At 41.6% G+C, this 23,920-nt stretch overlaps 1 protein-coding gene across 1 annotated transcript; it reads left to right on the top strand.

Moving 5' to 3' along the window:
- Window positions 1-225: 225 nt before the first annotated feature.
- LOC307265687 (mitogen-activated protein kinase-binding protein 1-like) lies at window positions 226-23,252 on the top strand (the record flags this gene model as incomplete). The annotated part of the gene is made up of 33 exons (XM_080047481.1): window positions 226-327; window positions 1,110-1,201; window positions 3,194-3,253; window positions 3,371-3,428; window positions 5,025-5,195; window positions 5,406-5,543; window positions 6,004-6,186; window positions 7,105-7,265; window positions 7,558-7,747; window positions 8,901-9,032; window positions 9,149-9,339; window positions 9,425-9,516; window positions 9,631-9,756; window positions 10,141-10,211; window positions 12,093-12,214; window positions 12,315-12,390; window positions 12,473-12,584; window positions 12,702-12,765; window positions 13,128-13,235; window positions 13,381-13,535; window positions 14,297-14,352; window positions 15,495-15,677; window positions 15,789-15,922; window positions 16,053-16,192; window positions 17,100-17,282; window positions 17,530-17,596; window positions 18,127-18,252; window positions 19,048-19,205; window positions 19,528-20,127; window positions 20,232-20,313; window positions 20,865-20,953; window positions 22,080-22,165; window positions 23,025-23,252. 33 exons carry the CDS (start codon window positions 226-228, stop codon window positions 23,250-23,252), a joined length of 4,536 nt encoding a protein of 1,511 aa, XP_079903607.1.
- Window positions 23,253-23,920: the final 668 nt, after the last annotated feature.

The raw sequence follows: 23,920 nt of genomic DNA on the forward strand, positions 1-23,920 counted from the left end.
ACATCAGGTCCAGAAGTGATAGCCTATGAAGCTGCAGCAGGAGAAGAGTATATTCGCTGCAGAGGAGAACCGTTAACCCACTCAAGAGATTAGCGTCCACGTGCAGGGACACCGTTCGAGTCAGTAAACCTCTGCAGCCGACAAACTCTGGTGGAGGTTTTGGCGGGCGCTCAGTTGTCACGGCAGACAGACAGCAGCCCAACAGTGTACGCGCTGCAAGCAAAAATGCCAGGAGATGGATTCACGATTAAAACTCGTTTCAGGAATTTGCTGCGCTCTCCATCGGCAAAGCACAAGAAGAACAGGAAAGAACATCCCTCCAGCAAGGTATTTAACCACAGATTGATCACTAAAAGTAGCTAGAACAGGTGTAGGGTCTCGGTAAAATTAAATAAAAACTTGTCATGGGAAGAGAAGTAGTTTTATTGCAATAATTAATGATCCAAATATACATGGAAAATGCACTGTTTAAGTCTTAATTAATATATATACCAACAACTAGGCTTTATTAATTATGTAGGCATATTTTGGTATCTAGGTTCTCTAGGCCTTGTGTCTGAATTGTGCTATATAAATAAACTTGCCTTGCCTAGGCTATAAATGCAACATTTATTTTGCAGCATTAAAATGCATTTTATTTACCTGGCAGTGGCAACACAAATTGTGTTATTTAAGTGAATCATTTATTACTTATCAATAAAGCCATGAGTTGCAACTTTTATTAAAATGGGCCTTATTTGCTATTTCTATTTCATATGCAATTGACTCGGGCACATTCATGTTACTCCCAATTTCAAATTTATATGGCAATTGATAGCATCTACATATTTCCCCAGACTGACAGACAGCATGACTTCGGTATCATCATCATATTCCAGGGAGATCATATCTGTATCATGTGGCAGTGGTTGATGTGAAAATTAGTGTTGTGGAGATAGCTGATCTAGGATACGACTTCGTATCATTTGAACCAGAGTGGACACACGCGTGGTGTGTCGTAACCTAACCAATCTATTCCTGTCCATGTGTTTCATTGAAGGGGGTGCTTAGTTACATCACTGTAGCCTTGAGTTAACCACCTGTACTTTCACCTCTGCGTCTCTCTACAGGTGACTTTGGAGAAGGTGTTAGGAATCACAGCTTCAGGAAACAGTGGTCTGGCATGCGACCCCCGATCCGGACTAGTGGCCTATCCTGCTGGGTAAGAGGAGAGAGATTTCTTCCTCCTTATCTTGACTTCTGACGTTTTACTCACAATACCCTACACACTCGATTCACACACAGCTTCCTGATCATATCTAACTCAGCAGATGCTTAGTATGCAAATTGTGGTGTGTGTGTGTGGGAGGGGGGGGGGGGGGTTATCCCTGCACTCTCAGAATCTCAGGGGAACTAAAGAGGAGTGCCCCTCTCTGGGCTTGCTCAGAGAATCTCCAAAGCTTCTCTTTATCCTCTCCTCGGGTAGGCTTTCTTTGAGTCTCTCAGTGATACACTGATGTAAAGAGCGTTGTGTAGTATCATTAATTCTGTGCCAACAGTGGCTTGAGCTGTGTTTACTTGCTCAGTGCAGTATGTATATAAAGAGAGACGACTGAGCTGCAGGTTTGAGGATTTAGGTGTAGCACACTGTCGATGCTCGAGGGGCATTTAGAGCTGCTCCACCACCATGGTGAAAGCAGAGTTTTAAAAACAAGCCTGCTGGGCCCCCGCAAGTCTGCTACGTGCAACTGTGCACTGAGATTCTTTTGTGTTGTTGGTGTTCTGACAAAGCTGTATTAATAAGAAGGTCAACCGCTGTTTACAGTACAGTAGTATTGTGATTTAGAGAGAAAGAAACTGCCTGTGTTAGGCAAAGGCATGGGCATTCCTGTGCTCATATGTGGGCGTGTGTGCATATCTCGGTCTGACTAGTCATTTTTGTAAGCTTTATACTCCCCATACACCGGTGCCAGGCAAAAGTAGGGTTTATGGTTTTAGTATTATTTGAATATAACAGAATAATAACAAAAAGTCAATGACCTGACCACCAGTGACATAGGCAGGCATAGTTGGGTTGCATATAAAAGTTATGTATGTTACCTTTAGCGCCAATGAAAGAATTTACTCCTTCCATGCTGATTGTAAATCGTATTTTTTCACGAGTACCCACAATATTTGTCACAAGAGGTTATAATGGGAAACATACATTTGGGGAAATATAGGCTCACATACAGTACGCCTGACATTAGCTTAGCTGTTAACACTGTTAGCACACATTCCACCTACCACCATCCCCTCTAATGCTTGCTAAGTCAGATGTTATATCTAGTTTGTTTAACTGTTATTAATCTTTAGGAAGCTGTGTTACCTTTTGACAGAGCCAAGCTAGCTTTTTCTTGTTGTTTTCAGTCTGTTAGCCAAGCTAGGCCAACTGGTAGCTTCACATTTGACACCAAGGCATGAGAGTGGTATCAATTGCTTATTCTAAATATCAAGAAAGTGTAAAACGTGTATTTCGCCAAATTTCAAACTATTGCTTTGGGTAAATATATAATAATTTAACATTTATTTTACTGATGCTCTTGAAATTAGATAGTTCAGATATGTTTCTAACTGTTAAGTAGGCCTACACCTTAAACCACTGGTGTATGACCCACCATCTGTTAGCAGTTATTGTCATTTTGATTAACTTCAGCACGCCACAAACAGTTCTTCAGAGTTACATTACATCATTGAATGAATGCCCAGACAAGTAGATGCATGACTGGGTACAGTGTTATTGCATTTCTTGCTATAATCTTCTGAAAAAAATGCTTAAATAGGTCAAGCAATAAAGTTTAATGACGGATCAACAGAGATTAGTAAACTCTGGCGTACTTCAGCGCATATTAGTTGCCATTAGAGTATGGATTCCTGTGTTACATCAGAGCTTAAATGCTTATTAGGTCGTGCTATGTAATATGTAAGAATCCATAAACTATGCCTCAGGTATGCCTATGCCCTGAAAATGGAGTTCGGTTACTTTTTTGTCAACCTGGAAATGTGTTTGGCAGGCGACCGAATTAATACACAAGCACTTGAAATTCAGCAATGAAATTGTTTCAGTAACACCAATCTTTGACCTAAGCACAAGGAATACAAACCAAAACCTAAGTGTCTAGAGATGTTCTAAACAGCGTGTTCATGTTGATTTTAATCCTCCTTCCCTGTGTAGGTGTGTGGTGGTGTTGCTGAACCCCAAAAAGAACAGACAGCACCACATTATCACTTCGAGGTGAGTTGCACGCAAACACAATGTGCGTTTTAGAAGGGCCATTAGACTGTCCAAACTGTCTAAACATAAGTCACACACTGAGCTGTCTTTCTCTCTCTGTATTTCCCCTTTTCACAGAAAGACCATCACAGCTCTGTCCTTCTCCCCTGATGGCAAGTACTTGGTCACAGGAGAGGTGGGTCCCCTTAGTCATTGTCTTTGCAGTTTCATGTTGGTATTGCTCTTTGCATGTGGACACCACACTGTTCAAGTGCAAACTAATGTTCCTTTGAGTTTTTTTTCTTTGCGTATGATTAACATTGCACTAGAATTTGTGTATATGGCCAATTGGGCCCTTCCAGACTGCAGCTTTCCACAGTAAAAGTAGTAGGCATGTTTCAGCAGAATGTAGGCTGGGCCACAATAATTGGGCCCAAGACTGAGTTTTCCGCATTTTCCAACCTTATATGTCGGTCAAGCGTCTGCAGTTATGTTGTAGTTGCAGTGTGTGCCTCAACCCAGCATACAACCTTAATCCGCACTGGCAAATCGAAGCCGATTAAAGACTTCTCTGTGTAAGTGGATGAGCCGGCAGTACTGTAGTTGCCATGACGGCAAAAACCAAAGTTCAAAAGACCAATGAGTTGAGGATTGGCTGCGCTGATGCCACTTAAAAGGAACCACATTTTGCAGACTGCCTGCATGCAGTATTTGAACTCATGAAGGTAATTACAGAGCTTAGCCAATTTTTATACTAAACAATCAATTGCACACGTTTACAGGCAGCAAGGTTTACAATGGGAAGGCAACTGTGATCAGAGCTTATCATCAATCTGGTAGAGGATTTTTTGAAAAGCCCTTGAAAGAGAAGAGTTAAAATATTCCAACCTGAATTATCTGATAAGAAGTGCCCCTCTCTCTCACACACACACACACACACACACACACATTCAGTCAAATTTATTCACCAAACAAAAACTAATTTACATCAAGGACAGGCTGACAGGACACATGTGTATCTTTTTTTTAACTGGCTTTTCCTTGTCCTCTTCTGTATGCAGATCATTTTCTATTTGAAATTCATCAAGTTTCAGCATCCTTCAGGTTTCCTTTCTGCTCACCTATTAACTCTGACCTTTTGAAAGGCTCCTCGACTACATCAAAATAGGAGACTACACAAATAGCCGGCTGACCTTTTAAACCCTTTGAGGGAATAATGTGAACAGGTCGAGGGGACAAGTAACTGTAAACAGCAAGCAGGGGTCAGAGGACGGTGGGGATAATCTCTTAGAGGTGATTATTATATGTTACCTGCTGCAGACAGTATACAGCGACGCGCTTACACATCAGGATTTGCCCTTTCTTTAAAAACAAATCAGGTATTGTTGTGTGTGCTGCGATGCGCCAAACTGAGTGGCATCACGTCTTAGTAGCTCCTGACTGAATTTTACTGTTTGTCCCTTTTGTTGTTCATCAATTGACTGACTCAGTGAGCTACTGGATAACTGAATTTTTCCCTAAGGGAATACATAAAGTATCTATCTGTATTTTCTCTCGATCAGCAGTTTTCTTTAAAAAAAAGCTATTTTATTTGACAGTATATAGCGATAGAGTGGAAATTGGGAGAGAGAGAGAGGGATGACATGCAGTAAAGGTCCACGGGTCAGATTCGAACCCACGACCAATGCAACAAGGACTTAGCCTATATGGCACACGCTCTACTCACTACGCCATTTGAGCGCCCCTTACAAGCTCTGTTTTAACCACACACGCTCTCTTTCCTTTCCACCAGAGCGGACACCTCCCAGCGGTGAGGCTGTGGGACGTAGCAGAACGGATACAGGTGGCCGAGCATCAGACGCACAAATATGGCATCTCCTGCGTGGCGTTCTCCCCAAACAGCAAATACATTGTCAGTGTAGGAAACCAGCACGACATGATAGTCAACGTCTGGGCATGGAAGGTACGCATCACTTAAGGCAGACACAGCATGTGCTTTGGAAAACACTCCAGCGTGATTGTCACATTGGTTATGTTCATATGAATAACATTCTAGGAAATGCTCTGAAAATATTCATACAATTCTCTGCAGGCTGGTTATTCTATCCTAGCATAAAGATTGGAAACAACAGGGGACATTCTAATGTGTATTTTCATGGTGTTTCCATTGCAGAAAGATGTAATAGTGGCTGCCAACAAGGTGTCCAGTAAAGTGACAGGTGTGTCTTTCTCTGAGGACAGCTCCTACTTTGTAACTGTGGGAAACAGACATGTCAAGTTCTGGTATCTGGACCGATGCAAGGCCAGCAAGGTATGGAAGGATAATCTTTTATAAACGTTTTGCTTTTGTAACCGCTTGGAGTTCTTTTTCTACCTTTTTTTCTCCAAAAAATATATAATGGGTAAGGGTTGGGGTTAAAATCTAAATTTGCCTTCAATTGTCAAAGTTAAGTAGGGAGTTTGGTTTTGTCACAGGTTGCATGTTGTTGTTTAGTCTATGAACTTTAACAACATGCTAATTGAACAATCGAATAAAAAATGACTCAAACAATGAAATGGAAAATAGTTTAGTAATACTAGTCAAACAATGTAAAAATCATGGCTTCTCATTTTGCCTATTCTATGTTACTTTTGAAGCTAGTTTTAACATGGCTTTAAGTTCTACTTGAAAAAAAGAAAACACAAAACAAAACAAAAAATCTGACAACACATGCACTTATTTCAAAAGACTGAATTTGCTTTGACCACCCTCACCCCTGTGTGGTATTCAGGCCAGCGATCCAGTCCCTCTGATGGGCCGCTCGGGGCTGCTGGGAGAGCTGAGGAACAACTTCTTTTGCGATGTGGCGTGTGGGCGTGGCTCTACAGCTGACTCCATCTTCTGCATCACCTCCTCTGGCCTGCTGTGTGAGTTCAACAGCAAGAGGATGCTGGACAAGTGGGTGGACCTACGGGTGAGTGACACACAGGAAGTACACAACACTGAAAAGAGCTTGTTTTTTTGGCTCTTTAGCTGCCACTTGGGCTGTGACGGTATACACTTCTTCACTCAACATATCCCTGCAGTGTTGCAGTTAACCTTAACATTTTTCTTCATTAGCTATAACAGCCTTTGTCTCAGAGTGTTCATTAATATGACTCGACATTGCTTGCTCCATACAACATCAACCAGATGTTTTTATAACTTAACGGATATTATATACATAGTCCCAATCATTGAAATGAGAAATTTGTCCTAAATTTGGCAGTCCGGCTGCCTTCCAGCACTTTTAAAACTCTGTATATTTTGCTGGGTTAATCGCCATGTTGGGGTAAGCTTGCATTGGTGGATTTGTTTTTTACCTCTTTGACAAAGCCAGGCTAGCTACTACCCCTGTTGGCAGTCTTTGTGCTAGGCCAAACTAAAAATCTTCTGGCTATAGCTTCATTTTTAAAATAATTATTGAAAGAATAGTTTGATAAAGTTTCTATACCTACTGTTGAATCTACAGTATGTCTATGTATCTATTACTGAGCGTGAGCGCTGTCCAACCAGTAGTGCCTCTGGTCAGTGTCCAGCTGTGGTGTTTAATCAAGAGGTGAAGATGAGGGTGTGTGCGTCCTGCTCCTGCCTTCTGTCAGATCAAAGCGGGATTAGCATCAGGGATGAGGACAGGGAGGAGAAGCACAGGATGTGTTTGGAAGTATTCCAATAAGGACGTGTTTATGTTCCAGTTCAACCTTTATCACTACTGACAATCAGGACCGTCTTGGACTCGCCTGCACTTGATTTCTTATTTATTTTTATTTGCCAGGATGGAACTTACCCATGTGTGAATGACAAAGCTGTTAGCCCAGCTGATGTGCCTGTTGTATCTTGTCCTGCCTTGTAGACGGGCGTGGCCCAGTCTCTGTCTCTGTCCGAGGATATGATCTTCTGCGGCTGTGCTGATGGAACGGTGCGCGCTTTCAACCCCGCTGACCTGCGCTTTGTCTGCACGCTGCCGCGGCCGCACCCCATTGGCTGCGACGTCTCGACTGTAACGGAGGCCAGGTGAAGAAGATCCCAACAGAGACACACTGCCTATGCTTGGCAGGGATCCAGTGCATGATCAGATTCTCTCTCTATTTATAGCGCCTCTTGTCTCAAGTGGCAGCATTTAATACTTTAGATAACTCTGAAATGTTTCTTCTATTCTAGTAAGTTAGTCAAAATCAATAGTGGGTTTTATACTCACCGAGGGGCCCCTTATAGTTACAATGTTGTAATATTTTTAAGAAAGACATTCTGTTGCTGTTATCCCTTAATCTTTATAACTGTGATCTGATGATCTCTTCCCCATCAGCCACCTATTTTCTACCAAGACTGACACCCGCTACCCGGACGCCCTTGCTGTTACCTATGACCCCGTCAGCCACTGGCTCAGCTGTGTGTATAATGACCACAGTCTGTATGTGTGGGATGTGAGAGATGTCTCCAGGGTGGGGAAGGTGCACTCTAGCCTCTTCCATGCTGCCTGCGTAGGGGACCTGGAGGTAAACAGGCCGAAATGAAGTGAATGACACACAGTTCCCTGATTCAATGTGTGCTTAAAGGAATACTTCACCCATACGCAACCGGCGTTCTATCATTATATAAAATAGCTATTATAATATAATGAATGAGGTTTTTCTTCCCTCAGTCTTTCCTCGTCTTCCCTTGGCCCAGCTCTCCTGTTAATCCTAACCCTACATTTTCCCATGTGTGATGTCACACATGGGAAAATGTTTGCACATTTATACTACATAGGATCTCAGAGCTCAATACACCTTCATATTTCCACCGGTGAAGTAGGTCTTTAATAATTACACAGGGGATCTAATGTGGGAATTGACAAGGCTACTTATTCGGTAAGCATGGGGGTATTGATCAATATAACCACAATGCCAATATTTGACCTCTTTGGGTAATCATCCCACTCCATCAAACTGAGCAGTTAAAATACATAAAATGCACAAATAAAAACATAAATATTATTGTAGTTTTTTGTTGGTAATCACATTGAAAAAGCTTTGTATTGAAGGTCACCTGTCATGCCAAATGCTCTTGTTTAGAGACTCCCAAAGTATGAAAAAAACCCTCTCTCTTTTTTTCAACCTCTACCTTTCTGAAATTCCTGAAAACCCCAGCTAGATTTTAACCCCCTTATGACGTCATAAAGCCACACCCCCTCATTACCAACATAACTTCTACCGCCACCTGTGATAAGCAAACCTCCAGCTACCACTGAATCTAACAATTTAATTCAAACCGGCAGTTAGATTTAGGGCCAATCAGAGCAAACTGGCCTTTTTGGAAGGCAAGGCTTATAGAGACAGGCTCTAGAACGGACTGTTTCAGACAGATGCTGAATAGAGGAAATTCAGCAATGGCACTGTGAGAAATATAGAGGCTTTTTTGGACACTACGCCACAAACACAGTTTCTAGTAGAAACACAAATTTCTATTTTGCACCTGAAAATGAGCATAATCAGTGACCTTTAATATGATTCTCTTACTTCCCTTTGTGACTTTTTAACTCCTATAATGCTCCAAGGTGAATGTAAATCTATGGCGTAGCATGGGTATTTCATAAATCCATACTGTTTAACCTCATGCAATTAATACATGAACCCTCACGCAACCACCTTCTCTCCCCTTCTTCCTCAGATGTTCCCAGATGTTCCAGGGGAATTGGGTATTGGTTTGTCATCCGGGGCCTTTCTCACTTGCTCATCCGATAACACCATCAGACTGTGGCGCGTGGACGATTTGACACACCCTCGGAACATCCTCAGCAGTGTGAGTTTGGCTTTATCGTATATCATGTATCTTGAAGTCTTACAAAAGGAATTGTTAAGACATTTCAAAAGTATCCCTTTGACTGGTGATGTGTATTGTCCTTTATTGCTGTGCAGGATCTCCTGTATATAATCTACATAGATGGAAACACCAGTGCCTTGCTGGATCCAGAATGTACGATGAATGCGAATGCAGACAAAGCAGGAGGTGATGGACAGACAGCAGAGAGCAGGACTGGTATCAGGACCATCTGTGTCAGTCCAGACGGAAAACACCTGGCATCTGGGGATCGCAACGGGATGCTGAGGTAGGACATGGAGGCCAATAAATAAACTCACGTCTGGTGACGTCCGTCCTCAAAAAAAAAAAAAATGTGCCCAAATTTTCTGCAGGGTTTATGACCTCAGCAACATGGAGGAGATTCTTAAAGTGGAGGCCCATGACGCTGACATCCTCTGCCTCGAATACAGTAAACCAGAAACAGGTCAGTGTGTGTGTGTGTGTGTGCGTTTATGTGTGCTTGTGACCATGTTTGTGAAGACTAATTTGTGCATTTGCTGAGTATATGTATGTAATGAGGTTGTCTCATCACTGCCAGGTTTGAAGCTGCTGGCCACAGCTAGCAGGGACCGTCTGATCCACGTACTGGATGCTGACGATGACTACAGTCTGGTGCAGACGCTGGACGAGCACTCTTCATCCATAACAGCCGTCCGCTTTGCCGGTGAGCCACTTGAGATGCCGTCAACATCTGACAGCTAATCTTTGCTTAATCCTCACCTTCATCTCCGTGCAGTAAAGCCCCCCCTTTATGTAGACTACTGGACTGGCTGTTTGAATAATACACAACAGCTAAACATGTGTCAGTTGAAGTTTTGATTGTTTCTGTTGTTTACCTTTTAATTTTTTTGCACTTTGTTCTCTCTTTATCAACTATCAAACGTGCATTAGTTATTAAGACTGATTATGAATTAGGCCAAATATCTAGACTTTTCTTTGGATTGCAATTTATTTTGGAAATACTAGTAGTAGCTGACTGATAAGTACAGTTTTAACACAACCATTTAATTGAAAAAAATATATATATTATTTGTCTTTCTTCCTCCAGCCGATGATAACAAGGTGAGGATGATCAGCTGTGGGGCAGACAAGAGCATCTATTTCCGCACTGCACACAAGGTAAGACCCATCTGATCAAGTTTCAGTCCATCAATTCCTAACATCCTGCATGTCTCTATTACACAGGTGAAATGTGTTGTAGAATATTCAATAAGCACAAATATGTTACCATACATTTGATGTTGAGTCAAACAAATGTAAAGTGAAATCAACAACACAAACACAATATACAATGCTAATACATTAAATACACGACAAGCTGATAAAGAGCCAAAACAATTGAAACATTTAGACAGCGAAGTAGAATGGCTGCAATTAAAATGAAATGGCTGAAAGTACAATCTAGCCTAATTGAAACAGTTACAGGAAGAGTTTGGCAAATTTAAGATAATATGTCTAACTTTGTTAAAGGATATGAAGGTATTTATTTTCATTTGTTGCTGTAAATATAAATACACTTCTAACATTACTGACCAGAACTGTTTTGTTTAATTTTACAATGTCATTGATTCAACTTTTTCACAAGAAACTCAATGTCTTTTCACCAGATATGTATGTAGCTAGGTTAGCTTAGCCTACCATAAAGACTGGAACAGCTACCTTGGCTCTGTCCAAAAGGAACAAAATCCACCAACCAATAGTTTTAAAAGTCACTTATTCACAAGTGTTTATCTTGTTTAATCTGTACAAAAAAATAAAGTGATAAAACAACATGCAGGTAGTCAGGCTACCTGTTTCCCCCCCATTCCCAGTCCAATGCTGCAAACTTTGCAGCAAAGTATAGCTAAGCTAAGCTAAGCTAACTTGGCGCATTCTGGCTCTACTCTACCTGCATATTTTCCCTGGGACTTGAGGCCAATAATCTTTTCATGTAACCTGTGGCGACAATGACAGAGGGAATGAGTGAAGTTTCCAACATGTCAAACTATTCTTAATATGACATATTAACGCATTACTAGTTTTTTTTCTTTTTATAATCCCATGTTACTGATATGTCATAAAAGCAAAGCATACACCATTTAAGGCTAGCTTACCCTGCAGCTATTTTAAGATCACTGTACAACTAAGGCCTTGTTTCTTCTGACTACAGTTTTGCTTCATTGTGGTACAGATGATTTAACAGCAGGGTTAAAAAAATAAATAATTGTGCATAAAAATTAAATAAAAATGATTCATAAATGACAGCACGAAAGTAACAAAGTTTACTTAGCTTCTGTATGTGAATACAGATCTATAGTACAGCGTGTAGCAGAAAAGGAGCACTCGGCTCGGGCCGCAGCTTGTGTAACTGAATGCTGCAGCCTTTCCTCTAGATTTGCTTCTGGGTTATTGGGACAATTTTCTGTTAAGTCAGAGTTGCATAAGTTGCAAAAAAAGTTCTTAAACTTAAGACATGATTGAGGTCACTGCAGTGACTCAGGAACATTATGTTTTGTGGAGCTTGTTAGTCCTTAGCAAGACTTCTCCTCCTCCATCCAGACATTTATGCAGAATTCATTTCAGAAACTTGTTGTGACAGGTCTGTGCTCCAAGTAGAACCTAAATGAGCATTTTTTTATGCTGCCTCGCATCATTATTTGTGTTTTCGAGGATTCTAAATGAACCATTAAAGTCTTTTTTTCTGGCCATGGGTTTATCACAAACACTGACCCAAAAATTTTAAAATGTGCCACTCTCTTTCCAAACAATGCAAATGAATGACATCCATTACAGCTGCTGTTTTAGCTTTCTCTGTTACAAAATGAGCTGCACATTGTCTTCGAATACAATTAGATATACTGCATTGCGCCTAACATGAAGCACATTTTTTGTGTACACTGACAAAACATATGAAACAAAGACAAAGAGATATCAGGACAAAAATGCAGAATGTTAAGGTCAGAATTCTTTCTTTCATTCAGAATAATCAAATTGCCACTCCCGACATTTTGTTTTATACAGACTGACAAAGGAACCGAGTTCAGACGTTCCCACCACATGGTGAGGAAGACCACACTTTACGACATGAGTGTGGACCCCACCTGCACGTACGCTGCTGTTGGCTGTCAGGACCGCTGCATCAGGTGGGCACAGAGTTGGCATGTGATTTTGAAGGTTAGAAATAGTAGACCAATCTTAGAAGACATTTTTAAAAATTTTGAGGGTTTTTGCTCCTGTCTGCAGGATTTTCAACATCAGCAGTGGCAAACAAAAGAAACTCTACAAGGGATCGTTGAGTGAGGATGGCAGCCTGCTCAAGGTAACATTGTCCTCCACAGCTAACACTCAAAATGCCAGTGTATAGCTTATATATGGAATCCTTTGACCTTTTGTCCTGGCAGGTTCAGCTTGATCCGTCGGGTCAATACATTGCCACCAGCTCTTCTGATAAAAACATCAGCATCTTTGACTTCTACACTGGGGAGTGTGTCGCCACTATGTTTGGACACTCTGGTAACAGCACACACGCCTACACCTCAAAAAGACACATTTTAATGAGAATGATTTTAACACCTAATATCTCAATGGACGGTAAGATAAGTAACTTCGCCTATTTCTTTTGTTTTGCAGAGACTGTCACTGGGATGAAGTTTACCAACGACTGCAGGCATTTGATTTCCGTTTCAGGGGACAGGTGAGAGACAGCCATGTGTGTTGGGTCCTACTACATGCCCCCTTTAATTCACAGAATCTACTAATCTGGAGTATGTAGGAGAACATCGGGCATGTAGAATGTTATAATTTAAGAATATACCTGACAAAAAACAACCAGCTTTACTTCTATATATATAAAAGAAGGCCTCTACAAACAATATGAATATCAAACTATAAGAAAAAAGTAGCAGGATTGGAGAAGAACCCAAAATTAAAATCATCCTCACCCTTTGCTGTCAGAGGAAATGAGTGAGGAAATGTGTGTGCAGACGGTTTTCCCTCAATAGTCAAGCTGAAATGAAACGTTTAATTTTTAATGTCTGATGGCTTTTATCTACCCAGCTGTATCTTTGTGTGGCGGCTGGCTCCAGAACTGACGATCAGCATGAGAGAGAGGCTTTGCCAGCTCCGACAAAACCCAAACACACCTCCCCACAAGACCGGCCTCAGGTGACCACACACACACACACACATACATACCACCTTCAGCTCCTAATAAATAATTAATCGGTTACTCCTCACTCCACATAACTTATGTGTGTGGATAAAGTACCCACAAAAGCCAAAATCTTCACAGAATGCTCTGTCACTCCAGGCGAGATGTGTATAGTGCCCCATCTCTGGGCGGTCTGTCCTCTGACAGCGATCGTGAGCATGAGGAGGAAGAGGAGGACGGAGGAGAGAATGACGACCCAGAATACATTGCAGCCAATTTGTCCTCTGACAGCAGCCCTGGCGAGGAGGACACAGGTACTCGGATAGAGATGAATTAGAACACAAAACAGAGTGATGAATCCAGGTGTTTATCCATGGAATTAGGATTCAGACCCATGTAGTAAGTAGAGACTACATTGTCCGTACTTGGGGAAACCAATCCTCTGTGTAAAGAGTAGGGGTGTACACGTGTAACCGTTTGGTAAATCATAACCGTTTAGGAAAAATCAATAAAACGAAAACCATTTTTTTTTTTTTTTTTTTTGTCTGGAAAATTATTATTATTTTCAGGAGTGGTGGGTGATGTGAGCTACTGTGGGCTACTAAAGCAGATAAACAGCACATTGTTGTGTTTGGTTACAATATTTATTAATTTAACTATTTAGCTGCTGCTCCTCCTTCAGTTTCACTTTCTTTTACATCTCTGTCTCAAACAGCTGGTCCGATCAGCTGGTCGGCTCGTAAACGGCCCGACAGCGGGAGTCAGTCTAAAGACAGATGATCACTAGGCTAGTTATGATCACTTTGAAGTCAAAAATCAAAATTATGTAATCAAGACCTCTCTGTCTATCTGTCTGCCTGTCTTTCTCACTGCATAAATAAATGACATTGACGACCCCCCCTCCCTCCCTTATTAAACGGTTAAACGTGTACATGATAAAATTGCTGCCGTGTAACCGTTTAGACATTTTTGTAAACATTCACACCCCTAGTAAAGAGTATTTGTTGCAGCTTTTGATGAAAACATATGCAATTCTTTTCTAAGCTTCTGGTTATTGTGCTCTGTCTTACAACAGGTGGCTCAGATGAAGGACAGGATTGGGGGCTAAAAAAGGTTGGTGCTTATATTCGATGTGAAAGGCATTTAGCAGTATCAACAAGCACTGGAAATCGTTTTTTAAAGCTTTTGTATTAAATGTGACAACCATTGTCTTTGCATATTTCATTCATAAATGGGAATCATTTATTCCCATTTAAAAACCATTATAAGCTGGTTGAATGGACGGGAAACAAATCTTCTAAAGAATATGAGGCAACATAGCTGGTAAAATGAATTTCCACTGTACATTTTTAACAATCGGGTAAAGGTATGCCACAAATGTTCTTCACATATTTTCAAGAGCACCTTTAGTTTAGTTTGACTGTAGGTGTCCTGTGTAATGCATGTGTGTTATATTTTATTTGTGTTTTAGTGTGTGTTCCAGTATTTTTATTATTTCCTGTGTATGGGAGGATTAAATCAAACGACTTAAATAACAGTGCCGAAAATGCAACAGTACATGTTTCCACTTTAATTAATTTCCTGATAAATAGCCTACAAAATTCATACTCATAGTTTTTAGTAACAGCAGCTTTTAGGCATGTTGAGTGGACAGTTGGTGAACAGTTCAGCTGCTTCTCCAATCGAATATCTCTTTTAGTTTTCTGTCAGTACTTCAGAAGGACTAAATTGGCCCAAGGTACCGGGGCTTCTCTCTACCAAACAAGATTAAATCCTCTATTTTATACCAGAGGGATACTACCATGCTGAGTCTTGAAAGAGATATAAAAAGCCATGTGAAATCCATTCTGAAATACACAGCCACAGTGGGAGTACTAGAAAAACTTGATCACAGAGATGTACATCTAGAGGAAAACTGACACTCTTAGTATTTTAAAGGAATAGTTAATTTAATTTTTTTCTCTTAGCTTGTTGACTCACTTTCAGTTCAAGAAAAGGCGATAATTGAAGGACACATGGGCAAATGTTGCTCATCGCTAGTTAGCTTAGCTCAAATACTGGTAGTCAATGGGAGAGTTAGCCTGCCTCTGCTGACAGTCAGAAGATACACTTTACTGCATTACTAAATGTTCCACGCACAGTGAAACAAATGGTTTCTGCCATCTTATCTTGAACCCGAGAGTGGGGCAACAAGCTAAAAAAGGTGAACTAGTCCTTTAAATGTCCAGAGCTGACTGTATATAATACATTCTTGTTTCATGTCTTTCACAAAGGCCAGTCCTGACCCCTGTAAACGACCACGGAGGCGCTGGTCTCATCGTAGAGGCTCCAAGGATATGATGGTGAAATCCATGCTGGACCTGAGGCAGCTGGAGACCTTGACTCACAACAAAAACACCAACTGCCCCCCTCATGACAGAGAGAGGCCGAGTACATGCAGCCTCCAGGAGACCATGGTATGCATGGATCTCTGTCTAAGAGAGAGAGAAAGCGGGAGCTGTCCGTGTGTGTGTGTGTGTGTGTGTGTGTAACCACACTGCTAAGTCGCTTGCGCTCATTTTCTGCAGCTGCAGTTGGAGGAAAGAGCCAAGAGGCATCGGTCGTGGCCACACGCTGACTGGCTGTCCTCACACCCATCCAAGGGCATCAGGGGGACTGATGGGGCCGTGCTGTACCCTAAGGAGAACAAAGGCGATGCAAGGTGCTCATGGTTTTCACCCAAGTGATCACAATGACACAGAGAGAGAATAAAAGTGCATCTCTATTATTAGTTAAATCCCCCCTCACCATTCCTCATTGTTTCCGCTGCTCTTTGTTTTTTCTTACACCAGTGATTACATGGTGAAGGAGCAGCACTGCAGGATGCAAGGGCAAGGGATCCGCAGTGAGAGCAAGGAGAGCACTAGCCCGGACAGCGCTTGCTCCCTGGGCTACGACAGCCGGGAGTCCAGCCCTGATCGTGTCCTGGAGGGTGAGTCTTGGTCTGATTAAAACAATCAAAAGACATATTAACAAAACAGTCAAGGCAATGCCCAGTCATTTAATTATTGACTTTATTAGAATAAAAGCACAAGGGTACACAAACCGAAATGTGTACGTAACGCAACCTCTCTGCAGAATTTTAACATTTATTTTTTATTTTTATAGTTTGGGTTTTTTCACCTTTATTTGATAGTTTTAAGCACAGAGTTGAAATAGGGGAGAGAGAGGGGGAAGCCAAGGTGTGCAGTTAACAGCCCAGGCTGCAGGCGAACCCGGGTCTGTTGTGACAAGGACCTTTGCCTTATTTCTACCAGTGAGCTACCGGGGCACCCCCAGTATTAGTCAATTTCTGACTTTATCACAGCTTACTGGAACTATCAGAAAAGATACTGGCGGACATTTGCGCACACTTTTAGCCAAGGCTGCACAAACAAACAAAAAAACTTTAGGAATTTAAAGAATTTCGACACACATTGGCTTTCGGTGCAGGTTTTTCTTGTTACAGCTCACAGGCAACGCAATAGCAGAGCGAGCCTGAGTGAAGCAGACTAATGGAAAGGGATTTTAGATAAACATCAAAGTCACACTTGTCTGCTATATATCAGTATTTTATCTCTCAGAATTTTTCTCTCAAATGTCCTCTCACGTTGTGGAATTTAAAAATGAAACGCTAAAATATACATTAAAGCCATGATATCTCATTCAGTAGAGCTGATACCCGCCGGGAGGGATTTGAGCACACAGAGGCTGCGTATTTTCTTTTCAGTTTCTGACCTGATATAAATACTTCAGCTAGTACCAACACATGAGCCTCAGTTTTCTGGCTGGTGATTTGAAGGTCAATAAGGGTTAGGATTTTTTTTTTTCTTCACACTTTTATCCTTTTGCACTTTCAGATTCTGCAGATGTGGACTCCCAGAGCTCAGACGAGGAGAATGAAGTTTTGGAGGTAGAGGAGAAAAGATCCAAAGTGATGACTAGTATGGAGGAGGCTTTGCGGACAGTAAATGACGCTGCTGTTGGCAATCAAGAAGATTTCCTCAAGCAGAACTTTGAGACCGCAGAGAGCTCCAGCAAGGGTAGGAGAGGCCTGACACTGGCACACATCCTTGAAAGGATAGTTAGACATGCTTAGAACATGCTCAATTTTCACAAATGCTGAACTATTCCTTTAAATGCAAATATTGATCAGCCTTTCGGTTTCTCATCCACTTTCTGTATCTCTTTTTCTCTCATTGTCACTCTTCAGTTTTCCTCCTCTTTCTCTGTCACTATCTCAATTTTCCATTTTGTTTCTTGTTTATTGTTCTCGATGTCTGTCTATAGCCGAGCAGAGCAGAGTCCCAAGGCTCAGTATGACTTCACGCTTCCTGGCCAGAGGACATAATAACAGGTATAGTTGACCACTTCAGACCAGTGTGTGGATTAACAGCTATAATTACAAACCCATTTGGACTCACGCACACTGCTCTGCTAAACCATCTATGAAGCATCTTAATCCAGCCAAGATGTCAGTTTCAAATGGCATTGTTTACTTACTTTGTTTGGGTAATTGTAGGTGTGTAGAAAGATTTTTTTTTTTTTTTTTAAATCCTTGGAAGTCTTTAGCTTATTATTTTTGTGTTTAAAATAAATGTACAGCTAGACATTTAACGGTAAAGCGCTGTATGTACATTTTTGGGGGGAAATGCTTATCCGGTTTCTTGCAATTAAATGTGCTAAGCACAACGACTGGAAATAGCTAGCTAGAGGAATCAAAATCTGCATACCAGCAACTCTAATCATTGATCTTCTCCTGTCACTCTCTGCAAGAAAGCAAATAATACAATTTACTTTACATGTCAAAATCATCTAACACACTGTAGAGGGATAACCATGTTGTGCTTTCGTTTTGTGTAGGGGTGTGCCCCTGTTAGTGCCCAGAAAGGAGCAAGGCAGCCACTCTGCTAAGCCTCCCGTGTCAAAAGTACAGCCCCTGATGGAAAAACAGCTGAGCAGAAACCTGGAAGACAAGACCCCTGTGTCCCCCGGCAGGAGCGAGGGGTCAAAGTAGGGACTAAACACAGACTTGGAGCTGCTTATTTTGTTTTCGTTATTTTTTTTAGACATGTGCTGCTTTGGCTTACATTTTATTTAGCTGACACTTTTATCCAAAGCAACTTCCATTAAGTGCATTCAACCATGAAGGTACAAACTCAGAACAACAAGAAATTTGTAAGTACTATAGCTTCGAAACCAAACCACAAAGTGCCACACGTAAGTTCTACATGGAGATGTAACAAGTGCAAATGTATTATTATTATTTCTTTTAGTTGAAGTGCAGTCTGAAGAGATGTGTTTGAAGGCTGCAGCGGAAAATGTGTAAACTATCAGCTGATTTGTTGTTAATGGGGAGCTTGTTCCACCATTTTGGAGCCAAGACAGCAAACAGTCGTGATTTAGTCGAGGGACCCTCGGAGTGAGGGAGCAGCCAGCAGAATGGCAGATGATACTTAGATTAATGTATCAAAAATGTAAAAGCACCCTAGAAGTAATCTGTTTGATTTGCATAATATATGACTAAACATTTGAATAACTCCACAAGGCAATGTATTCAAATTTGACAAAAAGGAATTTCCTGAGGTCAAACTAGGCTAGGCCTACTACATGTTAGGTTACTATGTTAAGATATTCTTACTGATTACAACCAGTGCATTATTGATGTTACTTCCAAATTAAAAGGTTAAACAAAAGCATGGAGAAACCAAAGCTATATAAAGTAATTCTGCACAATTTAATTTACTACAGTGTGTGTATGTACTATATGTATACATTTCTTAAAGCTGCTGTGTTGCCTCTCAGCAGGGTGGATGCTCCAGAGAGAGACTGTGCTCCCGCCCTTAGACTCTCGAAGAAGAGGCCTTCAGTGTCCCAAGTATGGAGGCTGTCCAACCCTCCGTCCAAAGCACCACCTTTATTGAACAGAGTGAAATCACAATCCGCCCAGAACCTGACCTTGGACTGTATGTTTAATCACCATTTTGTGAATCAATCTATTACTATGAATTTGCTGCCATAACTCTAATATTTTGTTCAGATTAATCTACATTAGGTCTACATTATGAGACTGGCTCATGAGTCTATTTAAACATATTTTTAGCTTTTATCTTCGGTAAACTATGCACAAAAGGAATGACCTGGAATTGTCAATTATTCATGATTATCTATGAAGTCATTCTAAAAGTCATCCACTTAATTCACAACAATTTAACGCATTAACATTATTGAACGTCCTTCCATTTTTTTCTCAAAACTAATCTTATCCATCACCTTTTCCCTCTCCAGCCTGTCGCTCACCTGTGCCCTCTAGTGACCAAATGGAGTTGCACAAGAAGAGACCTCAGCAGCTATTCCTGGAGCACGACTCTCCCAGGCCTTCCTTCCAGTTTTCTTCCCCGTCCTCCGAGTCCCCGCCCTCTCCTGAGTCCCCTCGGTCCTGGAAGGGAAGCAGTCTCAAGCCCCAGCACTCCTACATGAACCCCACAGCCAGCTCCATGGCCAAAAGCAGCCTCTCCTCCTCCCTCGGAGATGGCATCCAGTTGGGCTCTCCCCCTTGCTCCCCCTCCTCCTTACCTAAGGCCAGGAGGTCGTGTGGTGAGCTGGAGCTGGTCGACCCTACCGTATTCACCTTGTCGCCCATGTTGTTACCGACTCCTCTATCAAACAGTCCATCATCTCAAACTCGCCCTCCCCATCCTACAGCTACAGTTTTACCCATCACCCAGAGTGTCCCTCCCACTCGCATCCCGCTCCCCAAGCAGCCTCTCAGCCCCCGCCGCAGCCTCTGCCTAGAGATCGTGCCGGGCTCAAGTTACTCCAGGGCTTTTAATACCGCGACAGAGCCCGGAGTTGAAGTTTTCACACCTGCTATCGGAAACAGACAAGGTTAGACATTCGGGCCTTATACTGTAGATTTGACACTTATGCGCACAAGTATTAGAAGCTACATAAATGCATTGCCTGTGTATGATTTTTGTTTTTGTCTGTAGTACTGGGCAGACATCTGGATCTGGATCCGTCCGTGCCAAGTTCCCTCCCATTGAAGAAGAAGAGAAGCTCCGTTTCAGAGAGGTTAACTTACACCACTTCTGACCACAAAATTGCCCTCATCTATTAACGTGTATTAGCGTTGCAAATAACCCCTTTAGAACATTAAGTAGTCAGTTGTTACTTATTGTATTAAAGGTGGAGTTAGCTTTTCTGGAGAGCAATTATTGTCAAAGTCAGTGAATACTGTATCTCCTCACGAGTATGACACCTGTCCATACTGTGTGCACGCTGAAGAAAAATCCAGTTTTAACACACAGCCTAGGCTCTATAAACTACTAAACAAAGGTGACCGTCGTAGCTAGCAACATGCAGGTTTACAGATTCTTGGCTGTGTATAAACACTGGATTTTGCGCACACATTACACACAGGTAGTAGATATTCCCTGATGTTGACAACAACCATTCTCCAGAATAACTGACTCCACCTCCTTGTTATTACATAACTGCCTTGGACAGGGGAGTATTGCATTATTTAGAAGATTTTACTAATTATTTTTGAGTTTCAATCTGATTACTACACAATTTGCATTTACACAGTAAACCAACACACATTCTCTGACCTTTCTTCCCAGTGCCAAGGAGCCAGGCCAGGTGGCTGCAGCCAAAGAAGGCCCACTGGTGCCTGAACAGGTCCACACATCGAATGCTGACCCCCAGCCAGGTATGTCCCTCCCCAAACACTTAGATTAACCTTCCATCTTCTCTTCATCGCTGCATGTCTTCACATCTCTGGCCTGTCTGTCAGTCAGTCTGCTTGTCCGTCTCGTGCTCTTCCGATTGGTTTCTGAGCCGTTGTGCTGTCAGAACTAATCTTCAGATGAATAGAAGTTTTGAACGTAATTCTAAGATCTGTAAATTGAGAAACTGTGTGGACGGCAATATCACCCTGAGCTGTGTGTAGTCAGTCTCAAGTCGTGTAGTAAGACACCTGTAACAATACTGTATATCAACGCTTGAGGAAATACATGAATGTAATATTGGCTGTGTTTAAAAAAAAATCAAAGTAGATTGTATTTTTTTTTATATTTCTCAGAAAATCTAATCTAGACAAAACACCAAAATTTCACACAACAGGTTCGGCATTCCATTTGAACACTAGACATATCAAAATCTCAACAGCCAATTGCAATAGAAAATATCCTAAACACGTCCAGGCTTCCTCAAAGGATAGACCCTTTGATTTTTCTGGGACTCTTTGTGTCGTCCATCATGCCATGTCTGCACACACAGCATATTATACCATATACTTCACAATGTGATTAGGATCTGAAGATTGCAGTGGAATTTGCACACGCTAAAACTCTCCCTTTTGATGATAACAAAGTAATGGCTTCAGAGGGTTTTTCTCACATTGCTCACTAAAACTCAGTAAATAAAGCTGTCTTGAAAGAGTAAGAGTGGCAACTACTTCATCTGGTTCTTTGTGCCCCTGTGCCTGCTGTTTCGTAGAACTGATATCCAGTCCACATTTGTACCTACCCGTATCTGTGTTTTGCTGGAGGATATATGCTGTAAAATCATTTTTCTCAGCTCATGCACTCTTTGCTTTTGTACAGCTGCCTTCTCATTTTTTATTTTTTGTACTTTTGTACACCAAGTTTATTTTTGTATTTCTTTTAATGCTTTCCAACCTTTCACTCATCAGTTACTGTGAGCCTGCTTCGCTCGATAACTCTGTGTCTGTGTGTGTATACAGTATGTGTGCGTCTTTGTGCACACTCTGGTTTGCCACACGCTGTGCCGTACTTGAAAAAGTCCTTCTCTCTCTCCCTTTCTCTCTCTTGCAGATCATTCTATCACCTTGGAAACTTGTAGGCAGGCTGTTACTGAGCTTCACAACAGTCTGAGGAAAACTGTCACGCTCTACAATACGGTCAGCAAGTGTTTGTGTGTGTGTGTGTGTTTGTGTGTGTGTGTGTGTGGGGGGGGGGTTTGGTGTAAAAATTAGAAGATGTGTGGATGTTAGGAGAGCCTAAAAAGAAAGTATATTAAAAAGGATAGGGGAGATAAAAGGGGAAGAGGGATAGTATTCCTTTTTTCTCACATTACACATCTGTTAATTCTTCCACTCTCATCTTCTTCTTCTTGTTGTAAATTGCTATCAATGTTGATCTTTTTGAAATCTTCTTATAACACACACTTTTGTCTGTTCATTTTCCTTCCATGTATGCTGCTCACTATACATCTCATCTGTAGTAAATCCCTAAATGGCTCACATTTCCACACATACTTGGTCAGAAAGCTAAAACAATAAGTTAATTAATGAATTAGGCAACAACTTTTTTTGTAATAACCCAAGATGAAAATGTACATAATCAATTATTTCATTGATTAATAATTTGATCTATAACTATCAGAGGTTTTGAAATTACTCAATTCAAATTGCAATCATATTATGAAGGTAGACTTCTCTGTTTGTGTGTCTGTTTGTGTTGCAAATATCTTGCCAAGCGTTATACCCATCGCCTTCACACTTGGCGGGGTGTGTTGCCGAAGACCCAAGAGGGGGCAGTGCTGAGTGTAAAGTTGTTTGGATTGGTGTTTGTATATAGAAAATTGTGCTTGGAGCAGCCAAAAGGGATGATAGTGCTCCGCTACAGTGCCAATAGACATCATCAAAATCCCAGTGGCAGTTTGATTAGAAGATCAAACAGGGAAAGAAACTGGCTGTCTCTGCCTGCCTGTCTCACTTGCTGTTTTTTTTCTCGTATTTATATGTTCAATAAAACCAGGTGCTCCAAAAGCCCAGTGAAGATCAACAGGAAATGAGGAGACTCCTGTCCGAGAGCCTGTTGATGATGAAGGCTGAGCTTGACTCTCTGCCTGAGCCCTCCTCACAGTGTGGGCCCCGGGTTGACCTAGGGGCCAAAGGTGAAGGAGACAAGGCCCTGGCTCTGCTGGAGCAGTACGCTGAACTGCTGTTCAAGTCTGTGGAGAGGAGACTAGATACCAAGACTTGAGGAGATGGACTGATAGCCTGCATACACACAGTAGCACTGTGAATTGCCCACTTGTTATTTGCACACAGATCTTTTGGAAAGTCTTAATTGAAGGACTGAATGCAGATGAGATGTTGTTAGATGTTGGAGAAGATGACATAAATGGAATATGAGTATTATGCACTGAAAAAATTACAAGTAAATACAAGTTCTGCCTTAATTTTTCAAGTTGCCATAGCTCTTTTGTGTCTGTTTTCCACTTTTTGAATGTGCACTGAATCACAGCCAACATGATGTCCTCCTGGTGTCCTCCTTGTGACAGAGAGCACAAGTAGTCCACAGATGCAGTAGGCTGGAAAGCTGCATTTGTTTCACAAAATTCATCCTGTTGTACTGGGCACTGTATGTGATTGTACTCAAAATAGTTATGTTCTGGTAAAGTTGTATTCCCTCTAAAGCCCCATTGGCACCTCCTACAGGCGGCAGTGTTCATTATTCCACTAGCCATCCAGACATACTGTATTTTTATAATTTGTCTCGTTATATAGAGACCTTTTGCTCCAGACCAAGGCATTTAGTTAGTGGAAGTGATGTTGAGGTGTGAGGATAGAAAGGGTGATATTGAAGTATGAGGCAAGTGTGAGATGACAGACCTGAAGATGTTTTGTTCAGTGGTGTCTCCCTGTTTG

The sequence above is a fragment of the Ammodytes marinus genome (assembly GCF_949987685.1).
Source record: "Ammodytes marinus genome assembly, chromosome: 19".
In the NCBI taxonomy this organism is placed as follows: domain Eukaryota; kingdom Metazoa; phylum Chordata; class Actinopteri; order Uranoscopiformes; family Ammodytidae; genus Ammodytes; species Ammodytes marinus.